Source organism: Acinonyx jubatus, chromosome A1 (genome assembly GCF_027475565.1).
Source record: "Acinonyx jubatus isolate Ajub_Pintada_27869175 chromosome A1, VMU_Ajub_asm_v1.0, whole genome shotgun sequence".
In the NCBI taxonomy this organism is placed as follows: Eukaryota; Metazoa; Chordata; class Mammalia; order Carnivora; family Felidae; genus Acinonyx; species Acinonyx jubatus.
Genome location: NC_069380.1, coordinates 171,402,847 through 171,430,595, shown reverse-complemented (window position 1 = coordinate 171,430,595; position 27,749 = coordinate 171,402,847). Strand labels below are relative to the sequence as shown.

The 27,749-nt window shown below is 51.4% G+C and overlaps 1 protein-coding gene across 2 annotated transcripts in view; it reads left to right on the top strand.

Annotated features, from left to right (window-relative positions):
• The first annotated feature begins 690 nt into the window (after positions 1-690).
• CDHR2 (cadherin related family member 2) overlaps positions 691-27,749 on the top strand; it is a 34,657-nt gene continuing 7,598 nt past the window's right edge. Inside the window, exons 1-17 of one of the 2 annotated variants that reach the window (XM_015072717.3) lie at positions 691-811; positions 10,609-10,675; positions 10,947-11,018; positions 15,548-15,687; positions 15,805-15,858; positions 17,117-17,206; positions 19,009-19,098; positions 19,659-19,784; positions 19,856-20,002; positions 20,091-20,166; positions 20,255-20,370; positions 20,492-20,725; positions 21,757-21,912; positions 21,994-22,155; positions 22,434-22,495; positions 22,763-23,006; positions 25,203-25,442. In XM_015072717.3, the coding sequence (XP_014928203.3) occupies positions 10,621-10,675; positions 10,947-11,018; positions 15,548-15,687; positions 15,805-15,858; positions 17,117-17,206; positions 19,009-19,098; positions 19,659-19,784; positions 19,856-20,002; positions 20,091-20,166; positions 20,255-20,370; positions 20,492-20,725; positions 21,757-21,912; positions 21,994-22,155; positions 22,434-22,495; positions 22,763-23,006; positions 25,203-25,442 (2,064 nt within the window). In that variant the 5' untranslated portion in view covers positions 691-811; positions 10,609-10,620. Of the gene's footprint in view, positions 812-1,085; positions 1,140-10,608; positions 10,676-10,946; positions 11,019-15,547; positions 15,688-15,804; positions 15,859-17,116; positions 17,207-19,008; positions 19,099-19,658; positions 19,785-19,855; positions 20,003-20,090; positions 20,167-20,254; positions 20,371-20,491; positions 20,726-21,756; positions 21,913-21,993; positions 22,156-22,433; positions 22,496-22,762; positions 23,007-25,202; positions 25,443-27,749 lie in introns of those variants that run through there. The other variant, XM_053226172.1, reaches the window with a different exon arrangement.

Genomic DNA, 27,749 nt, shown 5'->3' with positions numbered 1-27,749 from the left:
TCCCTGTCCATAAGGAGAGGGTCACCATAGAAGAGGCTGGTGATCTTGTATTGGGGGTCCCCTTTCTCCTGTGTCAACACAGGGATGGATGGTGGGGCCTGCATGGCTGGAGGGGGAATTGGGGGCTCAGACCCTGCTGGGAGGCCACAGCACCTAGATGGTATTTAACACCAGCCTGGGGTGGGTGAGCCCCTGGGGAAGGGTAGATACCCTTTGAGGGCCTCAGTGGAGGGGAATATTAGCAACAGTAGGCAGGAGAGTACGTTACCCAAGTTCAAGGTTGCCCTCACTCTCTTCTGAAAACCTCACAGATGTCCACTGGAGTCTCCATATTTGATTGCTTATTAGTTCCTTCTCCTGGCCTAACTACTCTCTCATTTTCTCCACAGGCCGCCTGTCACTGAGGCCTCTTAACAGCCAGGAGGAGATGGGAGGCTTAGGTATCACCTTCTGATGACCAACTGTCACCCTCCCCACCTCCTGCCTGCCCCAGGGTTGGGCCTGGTTCCCAGGTCTCTGGGCTGGGGTTCTGCCAGGCTCTTTCTCTCGTGGCCTGAGCCTTCTGTCCTGGGAGTACGGAGGCGGGTCGCCTCAGTCTTGCCCTCCTGCCCCCTTGCTAGAGCCATAGTCAGTGCCTGTTGAGGAGTCTGTCCCATCCTTCTCATCCTGGGAGGTGTGGTCTCTGGAGGGGTTAATGATTGCTCAAGGGAGGAGGAGATGGTGCTAAAGTCTGCCGGCCACACTGTGGCAGGCCCCAGACGGTGCCCGCTGGTGCCCATCTGCCGCCTCCACGGCCCCTTCCGGGGCACAGGTAGGGACCACACAGCTTGGCTGCAACGGGGCCGCAGGGGGCTGCTGGCCAGGGGTAGGGGCTGAGTAAGGTTGTTGAGGCCAAGGTGAGCTCTGTGGCTCCCACCCAGCTGGGTGGGAGCCCCGGGCAGAGGGAGTGAGGGCTTGTTCTGGGTTGGGCGGACCTGGAGCTGAGGGAGTCCCGGTCTGACTGCCAGGCCTGTTTCTTCTCAGTGTGGGGCTAATAAGACCCGTTCCCAGGTGCTGATGGCTCCCCTCTCTTCCAAGTCCTTGGATAATCTGGACCCACTGAGGTTTCTCACAGGACAGAAGGGAGGCAGTTCCCTCAGGCAAGTGCGTTAACCTGCCTGGGCCTCTTTCACGAGAAGCTCGAGGGGTAAAGACAGAGTGGCTGAGCCGGAGGGCTCCAGAGCTCCAGGAGAAAGAACTGGGCTCCGACCCCAACTGCGTGGGTTCAGATCCCAGCTCCGTCCTGACTTTGGATGGGCTCTGTAACTCTTCTGGACCTCAGTTTCCACATTGGTGCAGTCAGGATGGTAAGGATGCAGGAAGGAAGCTGGAGAGCCTCTGAAGCCCAGTTGGGTCTTTGGTCAGTGATGGATTGGAGTGCCACCTCAGCCAGTACTAGGAAGGGTCTGGCTGGGACGAACTGCAGGCCGGGCCCCAGCCCTGGCCTGGTGTGAGAGCCAGGGCCCGGCTGGACCTCTTCCCTGAGGCCGCCACTGCACGGCTGGGGCACCAGACACCAGCGTGGGCTCAGGGAATTTGGGATCTGACTGATGGCCAGCAGCGTATGGACTCCATGGTTCTTAACCTCACCCCGTTTCTCAGGAGGGAAACTGAGGCTGAGAGGGGGCAAGGGCTTGCCTGGGGGTGGGCGACAGTGAGTAAGTGAAATTCTGGAATCCAACCCAGGGCCATTGGCCTCCGTATCTATCTGCCGCTGAAACAGCCGGGGTGATGGGCACTGGAGGGGCCCTGTGGCAGGGAGCCCAGTGCTCTTGGGGTCCACATCTTGGCACCGGGGCTCCCTGGCTGGGCTGGTGTCTGCCTTGTGGGTGTAGGTAAGGCCCCATGAAGTCAAATGGAGCCCAGACCAAGGCTTACCCAAGGACTCCTGGATTTGGAGCTAGTCTGGGTCTAATGCCCTGTCCCACACTCTCGGACATCCCTCTTTGAACTTCTCGGAGCCTCAGTTTTCTCACTGCACCCCAAACGATAATTCCTACAGCTGGGGCATAGCTGTGAGAAGGAAACAGAGCGGAAGAGAAAGTATGCGATGAGCTAGAGGTGGCAGTGGCCATGCTGGCCGAGTCAGCTCTTTGGGGGCCTGTGGGTGACAAGGGCCACCACCCTCTCTGACCCTCTTGGAGGTCCTGGGCAGATCTGGGGTCCTCACCCCCTGTCTGGGAGACGGTGTGGGTGCCCTGGGCTGTTGGGGACTGTGGCTGCTGCCTCTTCCCACTGGGGTCAAGGAGCCAGTGCTTCCCAGGCCAGGGTGAGTGTGCCTCATCCAAGCGGGGGAGGGGGTGAGAGGGGCACTCCTGGTGGGGGGCCTGCACATCTCTCATGTGGCCAGTAGGGGTTCAGAAGCACCCTAATTCACTTCTTTTTTGACATCGCTCCTTCTTTAAGGAGTACTTTTTGAGAGGAAGGAAAGTTGGGGAGAGGGAAGCTGGGATTTCTAGAATGTAGATAGTCCCACTTTTTAGAAGGCAAACTGAGAGGTAGAAGGGAAAGAAGAGCCTCTGGGTGTGGCTGCGTGGTACTGGGGCTGGGGTGAGACTGCCTTCTTCGCGCCCAGGCTGCCCAGCGGCACAGGCCCAGGGTGGGCCGGCCAGGGCACTATCAAGGCCTCTCCCCAGTCCCAGCCCACAGGCAACGCCATTCACTTCTTGTTCATTTGCAATTGCTCTGTCCCCTGCCCTTGCTGGGAGACCAGAAACTCAGGGGCTGGAGGAGGGCCCACCAAAGCCTACACATGGCTCTGCACCTGACCTGGCCTTAAAGGATGGAGAGAATTTGCACATATGCAGAAGGCGAGGGAAGGCATTCCGGGCGAGGGGACAGCATGTGCAAATGCCTGGATAGAGGAAAATAGAGGGTGTGGATGGAGAACAGGAGCATCCGGTGCCACTGGACCACAGGAGGAGGAAGGGGACCAGCTTGTGTGGGAAGAGAAACCCAGGACCTGTGAGGACTCAGCCTGCCAGGCCGAGGGGGAGCAAGTGTTTCCTGCCGCCAGAGCCATGGTGGAGGCTTGTGCTTGGGAGTAGCTGTGCCCAGCGGGTGAGAAGGCTCACTGGCGGGGCAGGTTCGTTCTTGTTCCTTGTCCAGCTCACACAGGCTCTGTACGTTTTTCTCAAATGACCAAATCCAGAGGTGACACTCTGGACCATAGAACTTTGACCTCATTATGATCAAGTGAGCGTGTGTGTGTAAAAAGTCTCTGTAACAAGGGGACAAGGTTGTGTGAAACCCAGGGTGGAGGTACTAAAGTGGGGAGGAGAGGCAGGACCACAGCAAGAAAGAGCACTGGACTGGGTGGAAGGGAGGCGTCCAGTTTTGCCCCCAGCTGGCTTGCGGGCGTTGGGCAGGAGCCTTATCTTCCCTGGGACTCAGGAATAAAAGGGGTTGACAGCCACCTCTCTGGGATGGTCTGGACCAGATGCAGGGGCAAGACTTTGGATATATCACTGTTGCCCCGAGCAAGGATCAGCAGGCTTCTTGAGGCCCCAAGACAATGGGAGGGGGAAGTTGGAAGAAGCTTCCATGAGCAATGAGTGTAGCTGGTTTACAGGCAGGAGGCCAGGAGGTGGAGGCCTTGGGGACCCTAGAGGATGCCTGCCAGTTAAGGCTGTTCTCCCTCTACCTTGCCCTTGGGTGCTCTGCACACACTGTCTGGGAGAAGTCTGGCTGATGAGGAAGAGAAAATCAGAAGCCCAGAAAGAGAGAGAATAGACTTCCTGCTTTGGGTTCTGATCCCATTACTGACTGGGTCACGTCCCTTCTGCTCCCGGGCTGTGGTGTGCCGAGGACTGAATGGCACAGGGTACAAAGTGCCAGCCACAGCACGTGGGCCATCCTTGCCAGCTTCCTTCCCCTTGAGGACTGGATCCCGAGGGCAGGGGTTTCCTGTGTTCCCGATTGCACTTCGTCATAGTGAAAAGCACACCTTGCACACTTAGTGACTAATTTCCCTGTGGCTGCTGACTCACCCCTGAAGGAGGGGAAGTGGGAGAACGAAAGAGGTGAGGGGTGAGGTCCAAGATCACACAGCAAGGGGACATCAGGACTGGCTGCATCCAGCCAGTGTTGAGGTACCCCCGATTTTGCTCACACAGTGGATGCCAGCTGTCTACCGCCATCATCAGGGTCCAACTCCATCTCTGCGTCTATTGTGTGCCCACCGCCACCACCATCTCCACCTGCCTCCCCACCCTCATTATCACAAACGGTATCCCCACGTCACTGCCACCACCGTCCCTGCTCCCATCCCTTTGTCATCCCTACCCCCAACCAAACTACCGTCCTGGCCCAACTCCACCTCCACGACCCGCTCCAGGGCCCCCCCCCCCCGTCACTGCATGGTGACCCCAGCTCCATCACACCGGCATCCTCCACCGCCTGGCCGTCAACGTCTCGCGTAGGAGTGGGAGGAGCAGTCATATGGTGAGGATGACCGCACAACAGGCAGAAGGAAGGGATTTGCATTTGTTGAGTGCTTTCTTTGTGCCAGGGGCTGAGCTGGCACATTCTCTTCTCATTCACTCCCCCCACCCCTATCACTTCGTAGAGTTGTCAGTCCATTTTACAAAGGAGGAAATGGGCTTAGAGTGAATCGCCCAGAGAGCCTCTGCTGCTTCTCAGCTCTGTAAGCTCTTTGCCTCTCTGACCTCTACTTTCCCCATCTGTAAAGTGGGTATAATGGTGCCTATCTTAAGTGTTCCTGTGTCAGATAGTGCCCAGCTTGGTGTCCAGCATGGAGTACATGTTCCTTCCATGGCAGCTGCTGTCGCTCAGTGCCGGGATGCTTAACACCTGCCACATATTCCACTGAGGCCATCTTTCTTGACTGTTGCTTGGTGTTCCCACATTTAGGTTACTTCCATTTTCCATGATTACAAATAACCACTTGTGATGAACAGTTTTTCTGCTGAAAGAGTTTCCTTACTTTATTTATTTATTTTGAGAGAGAGAGGGAGGGAGGGAGGGGCAGAGAGAGAGGGTAAGCGAGAACTTGCATTGTGAATGCAGAGCCTGATGCAGGGCTGGAACTCACGAACCGCGAGATGGTGACCTGAGCTGAAGTCGGTCGCTCAACGGACTGAGCCACCCAGGCGCCCCAAGAGTTCTTTATTTTAGGTTCGTTGGATCACTAGGTCTGAAATAACAGGTGTTTTGAAGGTGTGGGGCCCATAGCTGAACTGGGTTTTTCCGCCTCCTGCTGGAGCCCTGGGGAAAGCCCATGGGAAAGACCCCCTCACTTCTAGCTGTGAGCTCCACTGAGCCTGTTTCTCTGTCGGCAAAATGGGTTGTGCAGAGATGATGTGAATTTATGTCCTGCCCCCAAAATACCTCTATTCCTGCCTCTTCTCTTTAGCCCTGCTGCCACCATTTCAATCCACCGGCATGTAGCAGCTGGAAAGATCTTCTAGAAAAGTAAATTAGTCCCTGCCACTCCTCTGCTTAAAACCCTGGAATGACCCTCCGTTTTCCTTAGAATAAAGCAACCCAGCCTCGCCTTGTCTTACAGGGCCAGGTGTGATCTGCCTCTGCCTGCTTCCCCTCCCCGTCTCCCTCCTGGCCCCTCTGTCTCCTGGGTCCAGCCACAGGGCCCATCTTACAATTCCCGGAACACAACTGGTTCTTACCTGACCTGGGACCACCTCTCATACTGACTGAGCAACTTTGTAACAGTGCTCGCTTCAGCCAAGTAGTATGGGTACTGATTTATTTTATTTTAAAGAGAGGGGAAGAGGGGCCGAGGGGGAGAGAGATAGAGATAGAGATAGAGAGCGAGAGCGAGAGAGAGAGAGAGAGAGAGAGAGAGAGAGAATCTTAAGCGGGCTCCATGCTCCACGCAGAGTCCTATGCCAGGGTCGATCCCTAACCCTGGGATCATGACCTGAACCAAAACCAAGAGTTGGGCACTTGACCGACTGAGCCACCCAGGTGCCCTGTGAATTTTTTTAAAAAGATATTATTTTTAAGTGCTCTCTACACCCAAGGTGGGGCTTGAACTCACAACCACCAGATCAAGAGTCGTATACTCTACCGACTGAGGCACCCAGGTGCCCCATGGGCCCTGAATTTAAAAAATTCAAATAAGGAGCGCCTGGGTGGCTCATTTGGTTGAGTGTCTGACTTTGGCTCAGGTCACGGTCTCACAGTTCGTGGGTTCGAGCCCCGTGTCGGGCTCTGTGCTGACAGCTCAGGGGCTGGAACCTGCTTCAGTTTCTGTGTCTCCCTCTCTCTCTGCCCTCCCCTGCTCGCACTCTGTCTCTCGCACTCTCTCTCTCAAAATAAATAATCAAAAAATGTTTTTAATAAAAAAATAAAAAATTCAAATCATACTATGAGATTTATAACAACAAACAGCCCCCAAATTGCCTTTCCCCATATTTTTGTTTGACTTGGTTTGGATTTTTCAGTGTCTGTCACTGGTGTGCAGGTTTCCATGATTTATTGTGTTTGCTTATTTCCATGGTGTAAATACTTCCACCCTGACTTCAAGCCATGAAGATCGTGCCAACCGGATTGTAAACTTCCTGAAGCTATGGCAGTTTTCAGTAGGAGCTCCCACATGCTATGGCATCTCTCTTCCCTTCAATGTCTGATGGTTCCTGTTCATACATAATGAAATCCGTGGGGGCTCTGGGTCAGGGGGCAAGGCAGAACTTGTCTTTTAGAAGCCGCACCATAAAGTGAGTCAATGGAAGCCCCTACATTTCAGAATCTGTGGGTTGTTTCCTCTTAAGTGGGTCCATTTTCTCTGTTTTTTTTTTTTCATTTTTTATTTTTTATTTTTTAAATGTCTGGTGGTTGGGGGAGGTGTCCTATCATCTGCCAGTGCTTTTGGAACTGAGAAGGGACAAGGGGCTGAGAGTGTCACCATTTAGTGTGCAGTCTTTCACTTAGCTCCCTGTTTTGCTGCGGTACCCCCACTTCTGCCAGGCCTAGGGCCCCCTGGCTCCAGATCTCTCCGATTCAGCCTTTTCAGGAGGTAGCCTCCATGTAAATTCTCTAATGTGTGTGGGGGTGGGATGTCAGCCCCCTGACTGCATGGGTGGAGAAGCGGTATCTGGGAGTCTAACAGCTCCACATGCAAACTTTCAACTAATTTTCCTGCTTTTAGGCCACCCCACACCTCTGATTTCAGAGGGTTCTAGAACTGTCGATGCTTTGGCCTTTCTGGGGTTTTGAGCTGGCTTCTCGTGGGTGTCATCCGTACTCTGGTTTTCACTATCATTAGCTTGATAAGTTGTTCATCTCTCACCAACTCTTTTGAACTTCTGAAATCTTTACCATCATTTGAGTGGGGTTTCAAGAAGGAAGAAGTGGAGATAAATGTTGAATTCTCCTGAACAGAAAGCTCCCTCCTCCACTCCTCACACAATGCCCTTTCCTTATCTGTCAGACACGTCACTTTCTCAGAGACTCAGCCCTATGTGTTCCCATTATCCACCGCTACATAACCAACCACGCTAGGACTTACTGGCAAACAGCAACAGTCATTTATTATGCTTAGAGATCTACCATTTGGGCAGGGCTCAGAAGGGATGGCTCATTTGGGGGTAGAGCATCCATTTGGGGATGGTTTATACACCGGCTTATTCACATGGATGTTAGCTGTCCACTGGGAGCTCAGCCAGGCTGTTGGCCAGGGGCTTCGGTTCTTCTCCACATGAGTCTCTTCAAGAGACTGCTTGGGCTTTCTTGCAGCATGACTGCTGAGTTCCAGGAGTGAGTGTTCCAAGGCACTGGAAAGGAAACTGTCAGTATCTTGAGGCCTAGGCCTGGAAACCGGCATAGCATCTCTGGTGCCATATTCTATCAATCAGTCATGGGGCCCGCCCAGGTGTCTTAACTGTAAAACCAGTGGGATTTTTAATTCATGGAGGTGACTGTGTAATGACATGGAGAGGCTAAGGCAATTGTAAGAATTTTTATTACAGTTTTCTCGAAGAGCTGGCTTGCCACACCATGCAGGGCCACATGGGGAAGCTTTTGGCCAGGAGGCAGGAAGGAGGAGAAAGCATGACCCAGAGCCTCAGTGCATTTTCCATGGGAAGGAAGCTTCAGGTCAAGCAGCAGAGCAAGATTAGGATTAAGTAGTTTGAATAGTTTTGGTAGGCTCTAGGGGCTGTCCTTAGCTGTCCAGTGCTTGGCCCTGGGGTGACTTAGGGCAGGGGGAATATTGACCTGGTGTGTGAGTTAGATAAAGGAGGTGGTTTGGGTGTCGTCTCTGGATTGGTTGGTTTGTATAGGAGAGGAGTGTTTGCAGACAAGTCATTTGTCATCTCTAGGAAATAGCTCACCTTGGGAAAGGCCAGCAAGGCCCCCCAGGTGTTAAAGTCTCATAAAAGAGAGAAAATAAAAACATGATGAATGGACCAGATTCAAGGGGAGCAGACCTAGTCCTCATCTCTTGCTGGAAGAAGTGTCAAAAAGTGCGTAGCCCAGTTTATCTGCCATAGTGCCCAAAGTGGCACCCCTCCTTCTGCTCCCACACTAGGCACATTCTCTTCCTTCATAGCACAGGATGCAGCAAGCAGTTAGATAGCACTGTGTTTACTTGTTTAGGGTCTGTCTCATTTACTAAGCCAGGAGCTTGGTGAAGGCAGCACGCAGAGTCTTTTGTTCGCCATTATTTTCCCAGTGCTGAGAACAAGGTATAGCACATGGTGGATGGTAGACATCCATAAATATTTATAAAAGAATGAATGAATGAATCAGAGTACCCAGCACATAGTATGTGCTCAGGAAATGTCAGCAGATATTTAAAATTACCAATCCACCTGATACCCCCGTGTTTCCCTGGCAGTGAGGGAAAGCGGGGCGCACCTGTGGCCATGCGAAGCATGGGAGATGGCAGTCAGGCATGGATGGTCTGTGGAAGCCCTTTTATGCAGTGTGGACTCAGGCAATGCGGAGCCATCGAAGGCTTTTGAACAGGGGAGGGAGGTCATCAGAGGGGGCAAGGAAGGATTACTTGAGCTGAGCGAACTGGATTAGAGACTAAGGGGAGGGAGACCTGGAGGAGGGCTGAGCCAGGCAAGGGGGGAAGGGGGCCTGTGAATATGGCCTCTGTGGGATGGAGAGAAATGCAGGGGTCCCCATGGATTGGATGTGGGGCACTCCAGAAAAGGGAAGTCAGGGTAACCTGGGAAAATGGGTATATTCCTGAGGTGGGAACTTGGGAGAGGGCTGGGTGGTGAGAGGGAGAGGACTTCTGGGTTTTGATGCTGTTTCATTGTCAGGATCAGCTCTGGGAGCCAATCTCTCTCTCCCTTGTTCCTTACTCTCCCCTTTGGAGGGTCCCATCTTTTGGAATCAGCCATAGATTGAGGTCATTTTTCTCTTGGTTGTCCCATAGTTTTGGATCCTTCCCAAACTGACTTAACCAGGGAACCCTCCTGCTGTAGGGCATCTTACGTGGGCAGTGTTCCACAGAGCACACTTTGGGAAAGGCTGAAAAGGCAGCTGTTAAATGTGTCCGCAAGTAGGACAAAGGACCCTGCCCACCCATAGAGTCTTTGGATTGTCCTGGATAAGTCACAGTCCCTCCTCAGGCACCTGATTTTGAAGGATGCTATTAGTTTTAGACACTTCAAATAGGCAGAGTAGTGTAGTGGCTGGGGGAGTGAATTCTGAAGACTAAAAGCCTTGTGTTCAATTTTTTTTAATTTAAATTTAAATTTAAATTTTATTTTATTTGAGAGAGAGAGAGACAGAGAGAGACCAAGCATGAGCAGGGAAGAGGGGCAGAGGGAGAGAGAGAGAATCTTTTTTTTTTAATTTTTTAAAACATTTATTCATTTTGGAGAGTGAGAGAGACAGAGCATGAGCAGGGGAGGGGCAGAGAGAGAGGCAGACACAGAATCCGAAGCAGGCTCCAGTCTCTGAGCTGTCAGCACAGGGCCTGACGCAGGGCTCGAACTCACAGACTGCGAGATCATGACCTGAACCAAAGTCGGACACTCAACCGACTGAGCCACCCAGGTGCCCCTGAGAGAGAGAGAGAGAGAGAGAGAGAGAGAGAGAGAGAGAATCTTAAGCAGGCTCCATGCTGAGCAGAGCTCAATCCCATGACTCTGGGATCATGACCTGAGCTGAAATCAAGAGTTGGATGCTCAACCAACTGAGCCACCCAGGTGCCCCCAAAAGAGTGTAGTTTTGTCATTGATTTCCTGTGTGGCCTCAGGAAAGCCCCTTATTCTCTCAACCACCTCATAGTTGCAGGAATATCAAGATTACACATACAATTTGCTTAGAGCAGTACCTACTACACAGTAGACACTGAATTCTGGGGTCAAGTTCAGAGTCATTCTCAGAATGGAATTCTGGACCAGGCTCAGCTACCTTGCCCACCCCTCTGGGTACCACCGCCCCCCCTCCCGCCATTACTCCTACCCTGGGACATCTGGAAAATGGGCAGAGGATAATAGGGGCCCTTTAGGAGAGCTGCTGATGGTCGTTGTGGGTGGCCTGGGTCAGACCCAGACAGATGGGGGGTCCGCCAAAGGGAGGGAGGCATGTGTATAGGTGCCTCTTCCCTGATACCTCTTCTCCTAGGTCCTTCCAGACATGATGGCATGGTTGTGGCTGTCCTGCTTCCTGTTTCCTACCCTCATGGTGTCCGGTGGGTGCCCCTCCTCCCCTATCAGAGTAGCATTAACCTGGGGATCCTTGGCAGGACCTTCCAGAAGGAAGGGGCTCTGTCTTATCAGCAAACTCCCAGCTCCTACGACCCAGCCTCATGCTTGGCTGCCTTGGGGAGGCCTGGGGAGCAATACAGGCCCTGGCGGGTGAGCTTGGCTGAAGGTTGGGACTGGTATGGGCTCCCACAGGGGCTGGTGGGGGTCAGGCTTTGCAATGGCAACCAGGTGTTCCAGTGATCTATGTTCCTACAGTGGCAGCCAATGTGGCCCCAGTGTTCTCGGGAAACATGACGAGAGTGAACTTGCCTGAGGACCTACCAGTGGGTGAGTAACCATCCCTGTGCAGAGACTGTGCCAAACCCTTACCCAAAGAGGGTGCCAGGGCCTCCCCTAGGAGCTAGCTCCCCATCCTTGCAGCTGCATGGCTCGTCAAGGGGCAAAGGTGGACTGATGGGAGTCAGTTCCAGAAATCTGTTTTCTCCTCCTCTTCAGCTTTTGCATCAGGGCCCTCACACAACATCAAATAACCAAGACACCCCATGAGAACATTCCTCCTGTTTCCCATCACTTTCTGGTGTTTCTGATTTCCCCAAGGAGAAAGGATCCACTTGGGACAATTCTTTCTCTTCCAACTCTCCCACTTGCTAACCTCCCTCCAGTCCCTGTTTTTAGCCCCTAAACAGAGAGTAGGTTTCAGACTCAGAGCCTTTCACACACTTCTCTCCAGAAGTTAATAAGTTTGCTTTATTTTTATTGCCTTTGTTTGTAGAGTTACTTTCTATCTATGGCAAGTGAAATGGATTTCTATTTACAGCCACGATCTAAAGCTTGCTTTTAAAATAAATGTACTTACATGAAATGATAAGTGGATTAAAAGAAGGATCATAAACAATGAGATATTTGGTTGTGGTAAAGATGGTGGCAGCGTATAAGAGGGGATGACATTTGGGAAATACCGTTTTGGAGGAACCATAGGAACTGAATACCAAATTCCCGGCAGGATGTGGATTGGAGAAGCAGAAACAAAGATGACTATTTTTACTGGGCTATAGGCTCAGCTGTACATTATAGACCCCAAACAACCAAGGTGTAAACAAGGTCAAGGTTTATAATTCTCTCATATAGCCATCTACAGCAACAAGTCCAGGGCTGTCTGAGGTTCTGTTCCATGAGAACAGTAGGCTGTTCCCAACTCTATGCTCCTGGTGTCAGGCACCCTCCCTCCTTCCACGTCCAGACTCTGCCTTCCCTCAGGTGCGGCCCTCATCTACGTGGTCCAAGATGGCTCATGCCTCACCCTATTCCAGCCAGCTAGAGGAGGAAGGGGCAACGTGAGTTTGGCCCTTTGTCCTAAGGACAGGCTCCAGACTCCACACACACAGATTTTAGCATCATATCCACACCTAGCTTCAAGGGAACCTGGTTACTCTGGTTGACCGTGTAACCAGCTCAAAATCTGGGCTTCTCTTACTCTGAGGGAAAGGAGGAGGATGACTACTGGGGGACAAGCCACAGTCTTTGTCTTAGCATCAGAATTGGGATCTCAGATATGTAAAGCTCCAACCTAACACAAGAGACTGCATCAAAGGAAGTGAAACCCAGAGTTTGTCCTGGGATTCAGATGCCCAGATCTGAGGGAAGGATGGGGATGGACTTTGCAGGCACAAAGGCCACGTGCCTTTGGGTGTGGTGGCCAGGACAGCGAGATCTATTCAGGGTTATATTAGTAAAAATTTAATGCCCAGGATAAGGGAGGTAATAGTCTCATTTCACTCAGAGATGACACAACGTCCCCTGGAGGGCTGGGCTGGTGTCCAACCATTTGATATTTATAAATGTTCTCTGTACAACAGAGAAGTAATGTGTAAACATGAACGACATTTACATATATTTTCATAGCTGTTTGGTCATAGATAAAACACATACATACCTTCAAACAAATGTCACAGATGTTACAACCCAAATGCCTTCAAGATCTCCATTCTCTGGGGTAAGACTTTAATGTCTAAACAAAACAGCTTAAGTCCCCGTGCTAGTTCCAGAGGCCCCTCCTGTGGATGTTCTTTTGGAGCTTGAGGCTCACCTCTCGTTCCTTCTTCCCTCTCCGTGGCCTGTCCCTGGTCCCCTCCAGCCAGCTCCAGCCTCTACTGAAGGTTTGGGGAGAAAGCAGGAATTGCAGCATGAATCGGGAAGCCACACTCCCTGTTGTCACAAAAGTGTCCGCTCGGAGCCTGGTCAGGTCACCTGACCCTTGTCTGTCTCTCCTCACCTCCCCTGTGGCACACTCCTCCCTCTGCAACCTCCCTGGAAACAGAAAACTAATTCCTTCGTTGTTCAGAGCAGTGCTCCTCCCTCCCTGAGCCATACCAAATGAGGGTTTTTTATAACCACATGGCTCTTCTCTGAACTTTTTTTTTTTTTTAATTTTTTGAATGTTTATTTTTGAGAGAGAGACAGAGTGCAAGCGGAGGAGGGGCAGAGAGAGGGAGACACAGAATCCGAAGCAGGTTCCAGGTTCCGAGCTGTCAGCACCGAGCCCGACGCAGGGCTCGAACCCACGAACCGAGAGACCATGACCTGAGCTGAAGTCGGACGCTGAACCGATAGTCAGGAGGCCTCCTCCCTGGGCTTTTAAAGTAAAGGATGATTTCCTTCTTCCTGAGACAAATTCTACAGCTCTCTTACAATGGGAAGTATTTTCAGTCAGATTTTAAAAACTATGTCATTTTGACTTTCTATTTTTTTTTTTTTTATTTTATTTTGAGACAGAGAGGGAGAAAGAGAGAGAATCCCAAGCAGGCTCCACAATGCCAGCTCAGAGCCCGACACAGGGCGCGAACTCACGAACTAGACTTTCTATTTTGAAGTATAATATATGTACAGGAAAGTGCATTGAATTCACATGTAACCTCCACTGGATCAGGAACTAGGATGTTGCCAACACTCCCAGGTCCCCTTTCTCGTCCCTTCGGTCACTCCCTGTCCTTTCTCTCTCACACAAGACCTCTTTTTCTGACACTAATGCTATACAATAGTTTAGCTTCATCAGGCAGATTTTTAAAAAATATATAATTATGGTGTTTTAAATATCAATTTTAGGGGTGCCTGGGAGGCTCAGTCGGTTAAGTGTCCAACTCTTGATTTCGGCTCAGGTCACAATCTCACAGGTTGTGGGATCAAGTCCTGTGTCGGGCTCTGAGCTGATAGCCTGGAGCCTGCTTGGGATTCCTTTCTCTTTCTCTCTCTCTGCCCCTCCCCCACTTTCTCTCTCTCTCTCTCCCCCCTCAAAATAAATAAATACACATTAAAAATTTTTAAATATATCCATTTTCGTTTAGTGACAAACTATATAATTCCTTATACACAGAGACCTAATACATGTCTTTTACTGATTTCTTATATTTAATTTCTTTTTTCAGGTCAACCTGAAAAAAAGAGCATTTAAAGAGCATTTCCCCACTGATACATCTTTCTATGCCCATGGACAAATATAAACACATAAGGATTTACACCCACCTGCTCACCTCCCATATTTCCTTAGGCATAAGGGCCACATCCTATTGCACTGTAATTGAACCAGGATATGTCTTACAATTGAGATAGTCAACTAACCCAGAGTGACTTTTCTCCCCCCCAGAACAGTCATTAAATTGACAGCATGTCTCACGACCAAGGAAAAATAAAGTAGACACTAACATCTTTTTAGCAGAACAGTGGTATGGTGGTCTTCCTGGAAGAGGGGGCTTGGGGGGAGGGACTGTAACCAAGCTGTCCAAGAAGTTGTGGGAGGAGCTGGAACTGTTTGGCTAAAGAAAGCTGACTCTGGGGCACGCTGATGAGCTTGTCTCTGAAAAGCTATAATGGGCAAAAGGGGAGGACTGGGTCCCTGAGGCCCTCAGGCTGGGCGCTGAGCCACACGGCACTTCTGCCTTTGTGAGCCCCTTACTCTAAAATAAATATTACAATTATATTTTATGACAGAAATGAAATATTCTTGTGGGTCCCCTACAAGTAGCAAGGGGCCAGGGGCACCCCAGCTCGTGGCCTTTGGGGACCTGTGGGTGGGGGTTACAGGGAAACACTTTGGTGAGATGGAGAAAGCCCTTGCTCATGGACATTTGTCCAACAATGGGAGGGGGTGGCTGAGGAGAGAGTAAGTTTTGATGCTGGAGATGGCTGAGCAGAGGTTGGATGTGATAAAGGAGGTGAGGCCCTGGAGCAGGGTTTGATGAATCTGTAAAAAGTTTCTTTTAGACTGGAGAGTTGAAGGCCTTGAGATTTTCAAGTCCCCCGCTATCTCTGAGCCTCCGCTCTGCCCAGGGACATGCCCTCCGGAGGCTCAACGAAAGAGCCGGGGCTCCTGGGAGGCCAGCAAGTAGACGCTCATTTGTGCAGATGGTGTTTCTGGCAGGCTCTGGGGGCACAGTCTCCGGGTAAAGGAAAGGCTTAGAGGAGGCCCAGGCACCTCCAGAGGGACTCCAGCGGTCCTCGTCTAGGATGCACCCAGCGGCTGCAGCTAGATACTTCCATTCCGATCATCTCTGGTCTCTTCTCAACCAATTCCAGGGAGGCAATCCCAGGGCCAGGGTAAAGGGAGATGCTTGGATAACAGCCCACCCTGCCGTGGCCAGTGCAGATGGGGTCTCACCGTAGAGGAAATCAGCATGATGTTATCAAAAGGCCACGGAGTGGGTGCTGAGGAGCAACAGCCAAACCTGACATTTATGACCACAGCGGGCAGAGCCCTGGTGGCCGGGAGGTCCCAGAGAACACAGGGCCCCTAGCCCAGCTCAGCTAGGCCAGCGCCGGAAGAGGTGACCATGGACTGTGGGCATTCTCTGTCCCACCTTCAGGTGCCGAGGCCTTCTGGTTGGTAGCTCAGGACCGTGACCAGGACCCTCTGACCTATGGGATTAGTGGCCAATTTGCCTACTTCTTCAGTGTCACCCCAGCCACTGGGGAAGTGAAGCTGGCCAGCCCTCTGGACTATGAGGTAAAGGGCAGCAGCCTGGGAGGGCCCCATGAGGGGGGCGGGGAGGTGGGGGCCCTGTCTGTGCTCCCACCCTGAGCAGGAGTCCACCTCGGGGCCTCTCCTCTCTGCCCGCTGCAGACGCGCTACCTGCTCCCCATCACTATCTCCGTGAGCGACGGTCACAACAACCCAGTGAGTTGGAAGGGGGGAAGGGAGGGCAGGGTGGTCCTGGGATCGGAGAGCGGAGGACCGAGGGCCACTCCTGACTGTCCCCTACCTCAAGCAAGCAGAGAGGGCCCTAGTTAACAAAAACTGAATTTGATGTTTATTTTCATCCAAATTATACTTGCCCATTTTGGTTCACACAATATTACCAAGATTTTAATATTATTATTAATTTACTTTAATTATATAAATATGCTGTTTATAAGTATAACATGAATTATATTAATTTATATTAATATAAATGTTAATAAAAGACAGGTGCTAAATACCTCCCTACCTTAGCTCTTTTGAGCCGATTGCTTTCAACTCCCTTGGCTGAACAAGCTGGTATCCGTGCTCATATTTCTAAATAACACACTTATACCACTGTGCCTTAGTGGAGGATTTTGTCTTCATAACATATTCCCCGAACTCTGTCCATTAAAAAAAATCATTTTAATGACTTGGATATTCATGAACATATTCTCTTCGTAAACATCTCAAAAGTTGCAACTAAAGCTCAAGTCCCTGGGATGACACTTCCCTAGCCACCCCAGCGGAAGCGTCCACGGTCACTGCTCTTTCACACCCCTCACTATGCGTTTACACACACACGCGTGCGCACACACACACACACACACGTATGTATGTATGTAGATATATACATACATCCACGGAAGAAAGATTGTCGTTTTTGTGCATTTTCTGAAACCCAAGTGGGATCTTGCTGTATTTATTATCTTGAACTGTGCTGTCCACTCAACAATTGGCTCTGGAGCTCTGCCCATGTCTGCTCACGAGCTACCTGTTTCTTGTAGTATTTTCCAGCGTGGGGACGTACCATACTGTGTTAGCTGGTCTCCTCTGAGAGACACCTAGGTTTGTTCACAGCTTCAAATTATGGCAAACAAGCGAAAATGACCATTCCTATAATAGGACAGGCACATTTTAGATGTTTTAGAAATGACCTAATTATGTCTGCAACTTACTCTGAAATAGTTCTGTAAATACATGGAGAGCAAGAAATCAAACAATGGGTAAATCTAGATGAAGAGTATTGGGAGTTTTCTGTACTATACTTGCAACTTTTCTGGTGTTTGAAGCTGTATCAAATACAAGATTATCCCACATATTGCCTAATTGCCTGAGAAGTGAAGTCAGTTTGCACTCCCAACCCAGACATTGCTCCCTTTGTCTTCTCAAGCGCTCACATTTTCCAGGCTCACCTGGGCTTTCCTACCTGCAGGTGCAGAAGGAAATGCATGTGATCGTGGAGGACAGAAATGACAATGCTCCCGTTTTCCAGAATACTGGCTTCTCCACCAAAATCAATGAGGTAGCATCTACCTTAATGGGTGTGTGTGTGTGTGTGTGTGTGTGTGTGATGCGGGCATCCCAGAAGTTCTTAGAGTGCAAAGAACAAGAGACAGCCAGCAGGGGGTCCAGATCAGGGAAAAGCACCTCTTAGAAGGGGCAGCTGCAGGAACCAAATCCAGGGGAATGTAACACCATGAACAATAGTTATAGCAACATGTTAGTCAGACTGGATTAGAAAGATTTCAGTTATGAAAGCAATTTTTTTTAAAAGGAATTAATTTTCTCATGTATCTGAAAAATTCAGAGGTACACTAACTTTAGGCATGGCTGGATTCAGGTACTCAAACCATGTGATCAAGAAGAGATTTCTTTCCATGTCTCAGCTCTGTTTCTCTTGTTGTCCCCATCTTTGGGCAAGGGGGCCATTCTCTCTTGTGGTGATGAAAGTGTTCTCTGAAACTCTAGGCTTTGCAACTTGAACATAGAGTGCCTCTTTCTCCATAGTCCTGGCCAAAACTCCAGAGCTGACTCTTATTGGCTCATTTTGGGTCATGTGCCCATGAACCTAGAGGTATGGAATGCTCTGATTGGCTAGGTTTGTACATGAGCCCTCCCTTCTAGTAAGGGAGGACAGCCCCACTTGAACTGCCTGTGTGGGAGGAGGTTCCCCAATGGTCCCTGAACAGCAAATACAACATCACTCCTGGATCTTCATTACCCTGTGGCTTTGAAGATGATAAGATGTAGGACCCCATAGTAGGCCAGACACAAGACCAGTGAAATCCAGGCAGCCATTTGACAGACTGTGATGGAGCACCTACTATGTACCAGGCAGTGTCCTTGGTGCTGAGAATATTTGGTAAATAAGACAGACCTGGTTACCACCCTCAGTAGCTCACATTCTAATGAAGAGTACTGATAATAATCAATGAAACATTAAATAAGCAGGATTATTTTAGACAGTGTTAAGTTCTATGAAGAGCATGAAACAGGACAAAATGGAGGAAAGTGACCAGGAAGGGGGCTGGTTTAGGTTGAGTGGCCAAGAAAGGTTTTTCTGAGTAGGTGACATCTGAGCAGAGACCTACCTGGCAAGAAGGAGCCAGCCATGGGATGCTCCAGGAAAAGGATGGTCCAGTCAGTGGAACAGCAGATTCTAAGGCTTTGAGCTGGGAATGAATTTGGGGTGTTCTAGGCATAGCCAGGAAGCGGGTGTGAGCGGAGGGTAGAAGGTGAGGAGGAGGTGAAGTCAGACAGGTGAGAAGTGGCCTGACCTCAGAGGGCCGTAGAGGCAGTCTGGACCTTATTCTGGACAGAATGGGGCAACCATTGGAGAGTTTTTAACATAAGAGTGATGTGGTCTGATTCATGATTTTCAGAAATCACTTTGACCACTTTGTGGAAATAGTGAAGGTGTGGACAGGTCACAGCTGGCAAAGGCCTCCCCAGAGAACCATCCAGCTTTGCAGGGTGCTGTCTGGAATGTACTGCTATAGGCTACAGAGAGCCCATGGGAAGTTTGAGCAGGGGAGTGACACATCCTGGGTTCCTGAATGATTGCTCATCCTTATCCTGAGGGGCTCTGCAAATCAGAAGTCAGCTGAGGTGTTGGGGAGAGGAAGAGGGGGTAACCTTCCCCCCTTCCTACCTCCCCCCCCCCCAGTTGTCTCCAGAGGCCCAGCCCAGGTGGGAGGGAAAGGGGAACACTGGGTTTCAGGCTCTGGAATATATTATCCCTGTGGTACAGCTGGGGACACTGAAGCTCAGGGTGGGAGGGAGTGCTCAGTTATGGAGGGGATGGATTAGAGTTCTTCATTACAGACCCTGCCAGTCGGCTCCCTGGTGTTCTCTGTGATGGCCAAGGACCCGGACACGGGGTCTGCAGGAGCCGTGGTGTACTCCATACAGGCGGTGAGCGTTGGCAAGTCCCTGGGAGTATAGGTCCCACTGCCCCTCATAGCCACCAGGGGGCAGCATCTCCCACACAACCTGCAAGAACCTTGAGTGTCGGCTTGAGGACAGTGTCCTTGTGGTGGCCCAGCCCTAGCTCCCAAACCTTTCGCTGGCCCCTGTTGGACCTCACTTGGCCAAGCTGTGGACAGGACCCTCCTTCCCACCTCCTTGCCCAGGGCACTGTCTGGGCCCTTGCTGAGTTCATATCACACCGCCTGGTGGCCGACTGGAGATGTTCAGTGTCTTGTCCAAGGGGGTGTTCAGTTCTCCTGAAGACAAGTTTGCTAGTGATAGCTCCTGTTAACTGAGTGCCCATGATGTGCCTAGCACATACTTTACTTCATTTGACCCTTCTCTCAACCCACCGATGAAATATCTGAGCTCATTTCCCAGAGGCGAAAACAGGCTCAGAGAGGTTATGTGACCTGGTAAGAGTGGCAGAACTGGTCAAGAGCAGAGCCAGGATTTGAACCCAGGTCTCTCAGGGGGGAGCCTGGCCTGACCGTGCTCTGCCTTAGGTCATCCCTAGCACTGGAGACAGCCAGCACCTCTTCAGGATCTTGCCCAATGGCTCCATCATCCTCAATGGCAACCTCAGCTACAACAACAAAAGTGCCTTCTATCAGCTGGAGCTGGAGGCCTGCGTGAGTGGGGGCACAGACGGAGGGGTGCCGTGACCTGAGGCCTGGGCTCACAGGGACCTGTCTCCCCACAGGATTCAGGCGGCATATACAACAACAGCCTCATCACCCAGTGCTCCTCGCCTGTCTTCCTGTCCATCTCTGTGGTCGACCAGCCGGACCTGGACCCCCAATTTATCAGAGAGTTTTACTCAGCCTCTGTGGCTGAGGATGCACCCCAGGTGTGCTAGAGGACAAGGAGGGGGCCTGGGTGGGCCCAAGAGGCAAGGAAAGGGTCTGGGCCATTGAACCAGGTGGTTCTCTGCGCAGGGAACCTCAGTGCTGAAGGTGGAGGCTGTGGATAGTGACAGAGGCATCAATTCCCAGATGATCTACAGCATTTCCAGTGAGAATGGGGGTGTTCCCAGGCCAGGGGAGGGATGGGGGCTCTGCCAGAGCCACTGGAAGCAGCAGCTCCTACTGCCTGTCACTAGACTCCACAAGGCCCGGCTTGTTTGACATCAGGCCAGATGGGGTGATCACGGTCAGTGGTTCCCTGGACCGTGAGCAGCTGCTGGAGGAGGATGAAGAGGTGAAGGTGCAGGTCACGGTGAGTGAGGGCTCCACTGCCCCCTTTTGCACCCCAACTCTCAGCTTCTGGCCTTAAATCTCCCTTCTCTCTGAGCCTTTGTTCTCTGAGTGCTGCCCTTTGGCCTCTGCTCTGCTCTCAGGCCACCGAGACGCACCAAAACATCTACGGGCAAGATGCCAAGGTGAGCATATGGGTCACGCTGAGGGTGACAGATGTCAATGATCACAAACCCGAGTTTTACAACTGCAGCCTCCCAGCCTGCACCTTCACCCCCCAAGACACCCAAGTCAACTTCACTGGCTATGTTGATGAGCATGCCTCCACCCGCATCCCCATCGATGACCTCACCATGGTCGTGTACGACCCAGACAAGGCAGGTGCACCCAGACGAGGGGTGGTTGGGTGAGGGTGATGCTGGGAGATGACTGGGGGAGGGAGGTGGAGACTGACCCATAGAACGCGGTACTAAGATGCAAGGTGGGGAGGTGAGTGGTGGGTGTTGCTGGTGCTGATCATGAACAGTGGTAGAAAATTGGAGTTATTGGGCGATACTTGGAAATGTTGGGTTATGTTACGCTGATGGGTAGTCATGTGCTCAGGGCAATGCTAGGTGGTGGTGAAAAGAAAGGCAGTGTTGAGCGGAGGTTACTACCAGATACTACATAATGTTGAATGGAGTATAGTTTTCAGTGGTGTTGAGGAGGGGGTGGTGATGGGTGCTTGGTGAAGTTGAGGGGTGTTGGGCAGTATTGGATATTGGGGAAATGGCAGTGCTGAGCACAGAGTGATCTGAATGAGTGCTAAGTTAGAGAGTATTCTTAAGTGGAAGTTGAGCGGGGTGGTGTTGAGCAAGGAATACCTATGGATGGTATTTGGTAGTATTGGGTGATATTGAGTTGATACAAAATGTGGATGGGAGGATGGCACTGGGTGGTGGTGGGTGGGGAGATGTGTTGAGTTAGTGGCTGGTGTTGAGTAGAGCGGAGGGGGTGTGGGATGGAGGGTGCTATGGGTAATGGGGTGATGTTGGGCATTACTGGTATTTGGTGTTGGTACGGGTGGTGGAGCATGTTGAGTGGGAGCTCGTAAGCAAGACTCAGTAACGTCTCCTGGGAGTGAGGGGAATGTGTCCAGGCTCTGTCTCTCCAGCCCAAGCCAGGAGTCCAGGTACCTAGAGATGTCTTCTTCTGATGAGCTCACATTTGCAGGGAGTGCACAACCCAGCTTCCCCAGGGCCCTCTTGCCTCAGTGTTTTGAGAGCCCCCCACCAATGCCCCACCTATGGGACTTCAGAAGTCTGGGCTTCCTGAGGCAGGAGCCTATGGGCAGGGATTACAGGCAAGATACAGCTTGGTGCATTGTAGGAGGTGGGGGCTCTGCTCTACTATATGCCCAACTCTACAGGGCAGCAATGGCACCTTCCTGCTGTCCACGAGGGGCCCCGATGCCGAAGCCTTCAGTGTCTCCCCTGAGCGGGCAGCGGGCTCAGTGGATGTGCAGGTGCTTGTGAGAGCTCCCGCTCTGGTGGACTACGAGAGGCAGACAGTGATGCTGGTGCAGGTGAGGGGTGCTCTGGGGTGCCGGGGAGTGCGGTCCATGGGTGCTCTGGTCCCAATGCTGCTGCTCTTCCCTTGTCTTCAGGTCGTGGCCACTGATTCAGTCAGTGGAAACTCCTCCATTGCCCTGGTGACCATCCACATTAGGGATGTTAATGACCACAGACCCACATTCACCCACAGCTTGTACAACCTCAGTGTCTCGGAGAACAGTCCAGACGGCACTGTGGTCACCAACAGCATCCATGTGAGTGATGGGGACCTGAGTGGGCTGGGCCAGGAGAGACATGGAGAAGGGCAGACCTGGGGACCGTGACCCTGCCATGTCTCTGTGTCACCTGATGTCATCACGTCCTAGCCAGTGTGTACACATATGCGTGGGGAGTCTATTTGTGAATCTCAGTGTGTTAGGGGTTCTCCCTTTGTGTCAAGAAGCAGGACAGCCCTGTCCCCATCAGTTGCATAGCTGACAGGGAGTGACATCATTTCCAAACAGTGTCCCATTGTCTAACTCTCTGCTCACAGGCCTTCGACCCTGACACGGGTGATGGGGGCCGCATCACCTACAGCCTGCTTCCGGGGAACGGGTAAGGTCTCAGCATGGGCAGGGGGCAGGTGGATGAGCGGGACCCGGGCCCGCCTCTCTGCCTCCCAGTGGGGCTATTGTAGGTGGGTAACAAATAGGATACCAGGTTACATTCCAATTTCAGATTAACGACAAATAATTTGTTTAGAATAAGTAGATTGCAAATATTGCCTGGGACATACTGAAATATTTTTCATTGCTTATCTGAAATTCAAATTTAAGTGGGCATCCTATATTTTTGTTTGCTCACTCTGGCCACCCTGTGCAGGGCAGACGTCTTTGAGGTGGATCCAGACTCAGGGACAGTGACAGTGAGGAACAGCGAGCTATTGGACCGTGAGAAGCAGGCTGTGTACTACCTCACGCTGCAGGCCACAGACGGCGGGAACATGTCGACCTCCACCACACTGCATATCATCCTGCTGGATGTCAATGACAACCCGCCTGTGGTCACCGGCTCCTACAACATCTTTGTCCAGGAGGAGGAGGGCAATGTCTTTGTGACCATCCAGGTGCGAGCCGGCCTGGACCTGGCAGGTGGAACAGGGACAAGGGACCAAGCCTGGCTCTGTAGTCATGCCAGCCCTGAGATGGAATCTGGGCTCTCCTCTGTGGTCTTGAGAAAGCTAATCTGTCTCTCCGGACCTCCGTCTCCTCTTTGGAAAATGAGGACAATTGTGGCCACTAGAGAATAATGAGATAATGCATTCAGAGTGCTCAGTGTAAAGCCTAGCATAGAGCAAGCCCTCAAAAACATATAGTTCTTTTTAATTTCAGCCCCCGTTTCATTCCAAAAGGGACTTGAGGTGATTTTGATTAAAAGTAAGGTAAAAATGGGGGAAATAAGGAAAAAGAGAAAATAAGAATGGTATTGCTAATGGGCACAAAGGTAAAGTTAGAACCCAGAGCCACACAATTGCTAAGAGTGGGCTGAAAATTCAGTTCTGAGCTCCCTGATGGCCAATGCAAAACAGGAAATATCAGTGGCTAGGTTCACAGAGTCTATGAGATAAAAACCCACTGTTGGCTCCAAAGAAACATCAGAGACCAACATCTCCCCTGAGTCATCTGAAAGGGGGTCTTGTAAGAAGCGGAAAGAAACCAGGTCCTCAGAATGACAATCATGTGGCCACAGAATGCTCTCGTATTTCTGGGGCTGTGTGGTTTCCAGGGCACATTCCCACCTCTGGTGTCTCGACTGACTTGTGAAGCAGATGCTGTAATGATCCCCATTTCACAGAAGGAGAAAACTGAGGCTCAGAGAAGTTCAGTGACTTTTGGGGGCTTGCACAGCGAGTAAGTGGCATCCCTGGAGCCAGAGCTCAGACCTCTCTGCCCTGAAACCTGAGCCTTTTCTTCTTTTTCCTTGATAACTTCTCACTCTGCTCTGTGAGCTCCGTGGGGCAGGAACATTTCAGACCTGCTGCTGTAACCACGGTGCCCGGCGTTAGCCCCGAGAAGCACTTGGTGAATTAACTGGCCCAAATTCAAAGTGCTGAGGGGTGAACAGACAGGGTCAGGCTTCTGGAGCAAACATCTCTGGCTGCCTGTACAGGAGGCATTTAATAACCAAGTCCCAGTGGAGCTGAGATGAAAGAGCTGAAGGTGGGGGATGGGCAAGGAGGAAGACTTGCTTCCAAGTCAGAGTAGCCCAGCCCTGGATTCAAAGCCCCTTTGCTGGGCCCCAGGTCCTCTCAGATGAATCCACCATATTTCTGCAGGTGCCTCTCAGTTAGGGGAGGGTGCCAGAGAGTCACCCAAGGGTGTCACCCGTGCTGTGTTAAAGACAGCACAGGGGACGTAGAGGCCCCGGGCAATCACCAACCTGGCCTGGAGTCAGGCAGAGAGGCGTAGAAGGCATTGGGGTGAGGGGAAGGCATATGCAAAGGACTGAAGGAACCTGCTGCATTCTCCATGCTGGATCACCCCGAAGGCAAACCAAGCACATGTGTTCAGGACCCTGGCGGGACAGGAACACACTCACATGTACACACACGAATTGGGTGAAGAATCAACGGGTTAAAAAAAAAAAAACAGCACTGAAGTAGTCATTGTGGGAAAATCAGAAACTGGTTGGACTTCACACTTATTTTATACTTGTTTGTTTTTGAATTTTGTTACTTTTTTCGTTTTTTAATATTTATTTATTTTTGAGAGAGAGACAGAGACAGAGACAGAGAGCAAGTAGGGGAGGGGCAGAGAGAGAGGGAGACGCAGTATCGGAAGCAGCCCCCAGGCTCCGAGCTGTCAGCGCAGAGCCCAATGCGGGGTTTGAGCTCACCAACCGCGAGATCGTGACCTGAGCCAAAGTCGGACGCTTAACCGACTGAGCCACCCAGACACCCCTGTTTTTGAATTTTGAATAGCTATAACATACTCTCCACTAGAATTTCAGCTCCATGAGGGAATTGCCTTGATCATGGCTCTTGATTGTCCAGTGCCTAGAACAGGGCTGGGCACACGGTAGGTAGGCAGGAAATATTTGTGGGGCAAATGATTGACATCAGGAGCTTAAGACCTCAGAACTCTTGCAAGCTGTTGATCTGACCCTCTGACGGAAGACTGAGGCTGAGAGATTAGCCAGCGTCCCACTGGCTTTAGGCCTAATTATTGCCCTTGAGTGCCAGTGCTGGAGGGGGAGGCCAGCTGCAGAAGGGGGGCTGGGGAGCATCTGGGAGCTGATGGCCCAATGCTGGTTATCCGCACAGGCTCATGACAACGACCAGCCAGACACCAACAACAGCCATCTGCATTTCAGCCTGCTGCCTGGCCCCTACAGCCACAACTTCTCAGTGGACCCTGATAAAGGGATCCTCAGAAACCTGGGGCCCCTGGACCGAGAGGCCATTGAGCCTGCCCTGGGGGGCCGAATTGTGCTGACCGTGCTTGTGGCTGACTGTGGTGTGCCTGTCCTCAGCACTGAAGTCAATATCACCATCAACGTGGAGGTAAGGCCTGGCTCGGCCATAGGAGGGGTGCCAGGGTGGGCCCTGTGTTGGGGAGCTCATTGCGTACGGCCAGCATCCCACCCCTCCAACTTGAGTCACATTGCTGCCCTTTGCAGTATGGTGGGCAAGAGAGGTCTGGAACCAGGCTGCCTGGGTTAGAATTCTGGCTCCGTTGTGTGGCCTTAGACAATCACTCAAACTCCCTGTGCCTTCATGTTCCTTATCTGTAAAATGGTGATAAAAACAACCTAAAGTGAGTTAGCGAATGGAAAGGGCTTTGAAGAGTGCCTGACCCAAGGAAGGTACTCCGTGAATACAGTTGGGTCCCCCTTATCCACGGTTTCGCTTTCCTCAGTTCCAGTGACCCGCAGTCAATAGCGTCCCCAAAGCAGATGATCCTTCTGACACATGATCAGGAGGTCAGTAGCTACCCACCGCTACATCACTACGCCCATGTCATCCACCTCACTTCATGTCATCACATGGGCATTTCATCATCTCACAGCCTCACAGGAAGAAGGATGAGTAGAGGACAAAAGGCTATTTTGAGAGAGAGAAAGAGACCACATTCGCATTATCAGTTATCACAGTATATTGTTATAGTTGTTCCATTTTATTATCAGCTATTGTTCACCTCTTTCTGTGCCTGATTTATATATTAAACCCTATCATAGGTACATACGTATAGGAAATAACACAGTACATATAGGGTTTGGTACCATCTGCCGTTTCAGGCATCCTCTGGGGCTCCTGGAATGTTTCTCCCACAGATAAGGCAGGAACTACTCACTGTATTGGCTCTAATTATCACTCACAAAGTTCTACCTGAAACTCTCCTATCTCCTCACCACTGCTCCGGGGTAAACAGAAGGGACGAAAATCAGCATTTATGGGGTTTCCATCACACCTGCAAGGTAGGATGGTTATTACCATTTTACTGATCAAGAAACTGAGGCACAGAGGTGGCGTAGCTTGCCTAGGGTCGCAGAATCGGGTTTTGAACCCAGTCTCTCTGGTTCTAAGGCCGCCACCAGCCCACAGGGCACCTTCCTTCAGAAAAGTGTTGTAACAAATGTGCACCTCTACAATGTCCGTGATGGGTTTGGCGCCCCCTAGGGCTGTGCGATGCACAGTCCGCAGCATCCCACAGAGCAGCCCTGTGTCCCACTGGGTCGGGATGCACTGCTTTCCTACAAGGACCAGAGTGAGACCTCGGGGAACATGGAGGAACAGAAGCCAAATTAGGACTTGCCAGCTTGTTCAGCTGTCCTTGGGGTGAAGTAGGTCACGAAGAAGGAAGCAAGCAGAATTGCATTAGCTGAGCAAGTAGGTCCTTTCACACCCATGAACTAGTCCTCATAACAGCCCCTAGACTGGGCACTACGACCCATCTTGCAGAATGAAAACACTGAGGCCCAGAGAAGTCAAAGTCATGCGTGAAGCCGAGGGGGAGCTGGATTTGACTCAGAGCTGTGCTCTTAGCGACCCCTGCGACTTCGGAGGCAGCTGGCCGTGTGCATTGAGCCAGCAATGCCATTCTGGGAAATCACCCCCAGAAAATACATCTAGTTAAGGGGGACATGGCTTTGTTTTCAAAGGTGTCTGTTGAACCATTATTTTAAAAAAGCTAAAAGCAAAAGCAGACACTTGTGGGCCACCTCGGGGAAGGGCTGGAAAAGCCAAGGGCACCCCCCCCCCCCAACACACACCAGTGTTTGGGAAGGAAGCTCTGTGCTGTAACAACAGTGGCAGCATTTGTAGGTGTGAGTGGCCAGGGCCAGAGAAGGAAGGTGAGAACAGAAAACAGTGGGCATCTGGGGGCAGGACCAGGTCTAAGCCCTGGCAGGTACCCTGAACTCAGCTCTGCCTGAGCACAGGAGCGAGTGTCCTGGGGTTGGCTGAGGGCAGGAGGGACGGGAGAAAAGACGTGACAAGGGAAAGCTTGGGCTGCAGGGCCTTTGTGGAAACAGTGGCATTGGTGCCAACACAATAAATCCAAGAGATGGGGAGTCGAGCTGGGCCAGCAGGGACACTGATGGGGGTACTCAACCACCCTTCTGGAAGGCAGGGTCTAAGGTGGCTCTGAGCTGTGGTCAGAGAAACAAGAAGGAGGTGGGGCTCCCTGAAATCGTAGAACTAACTTCAGAGGTCCCGCGACCGGTCTGTGAGCCCCAGGTGTGCGCTCTGGGCTAGCTCCGTCCTCTCAAAGGCCCTTTTCTCATCTGCAAAGCAGACGGTGATCTCTGAGGAGATGCTGACAGCCTCTGTGCCTTGGGTCAGAGGAAGCACCGATTTCTCAGATGGGCT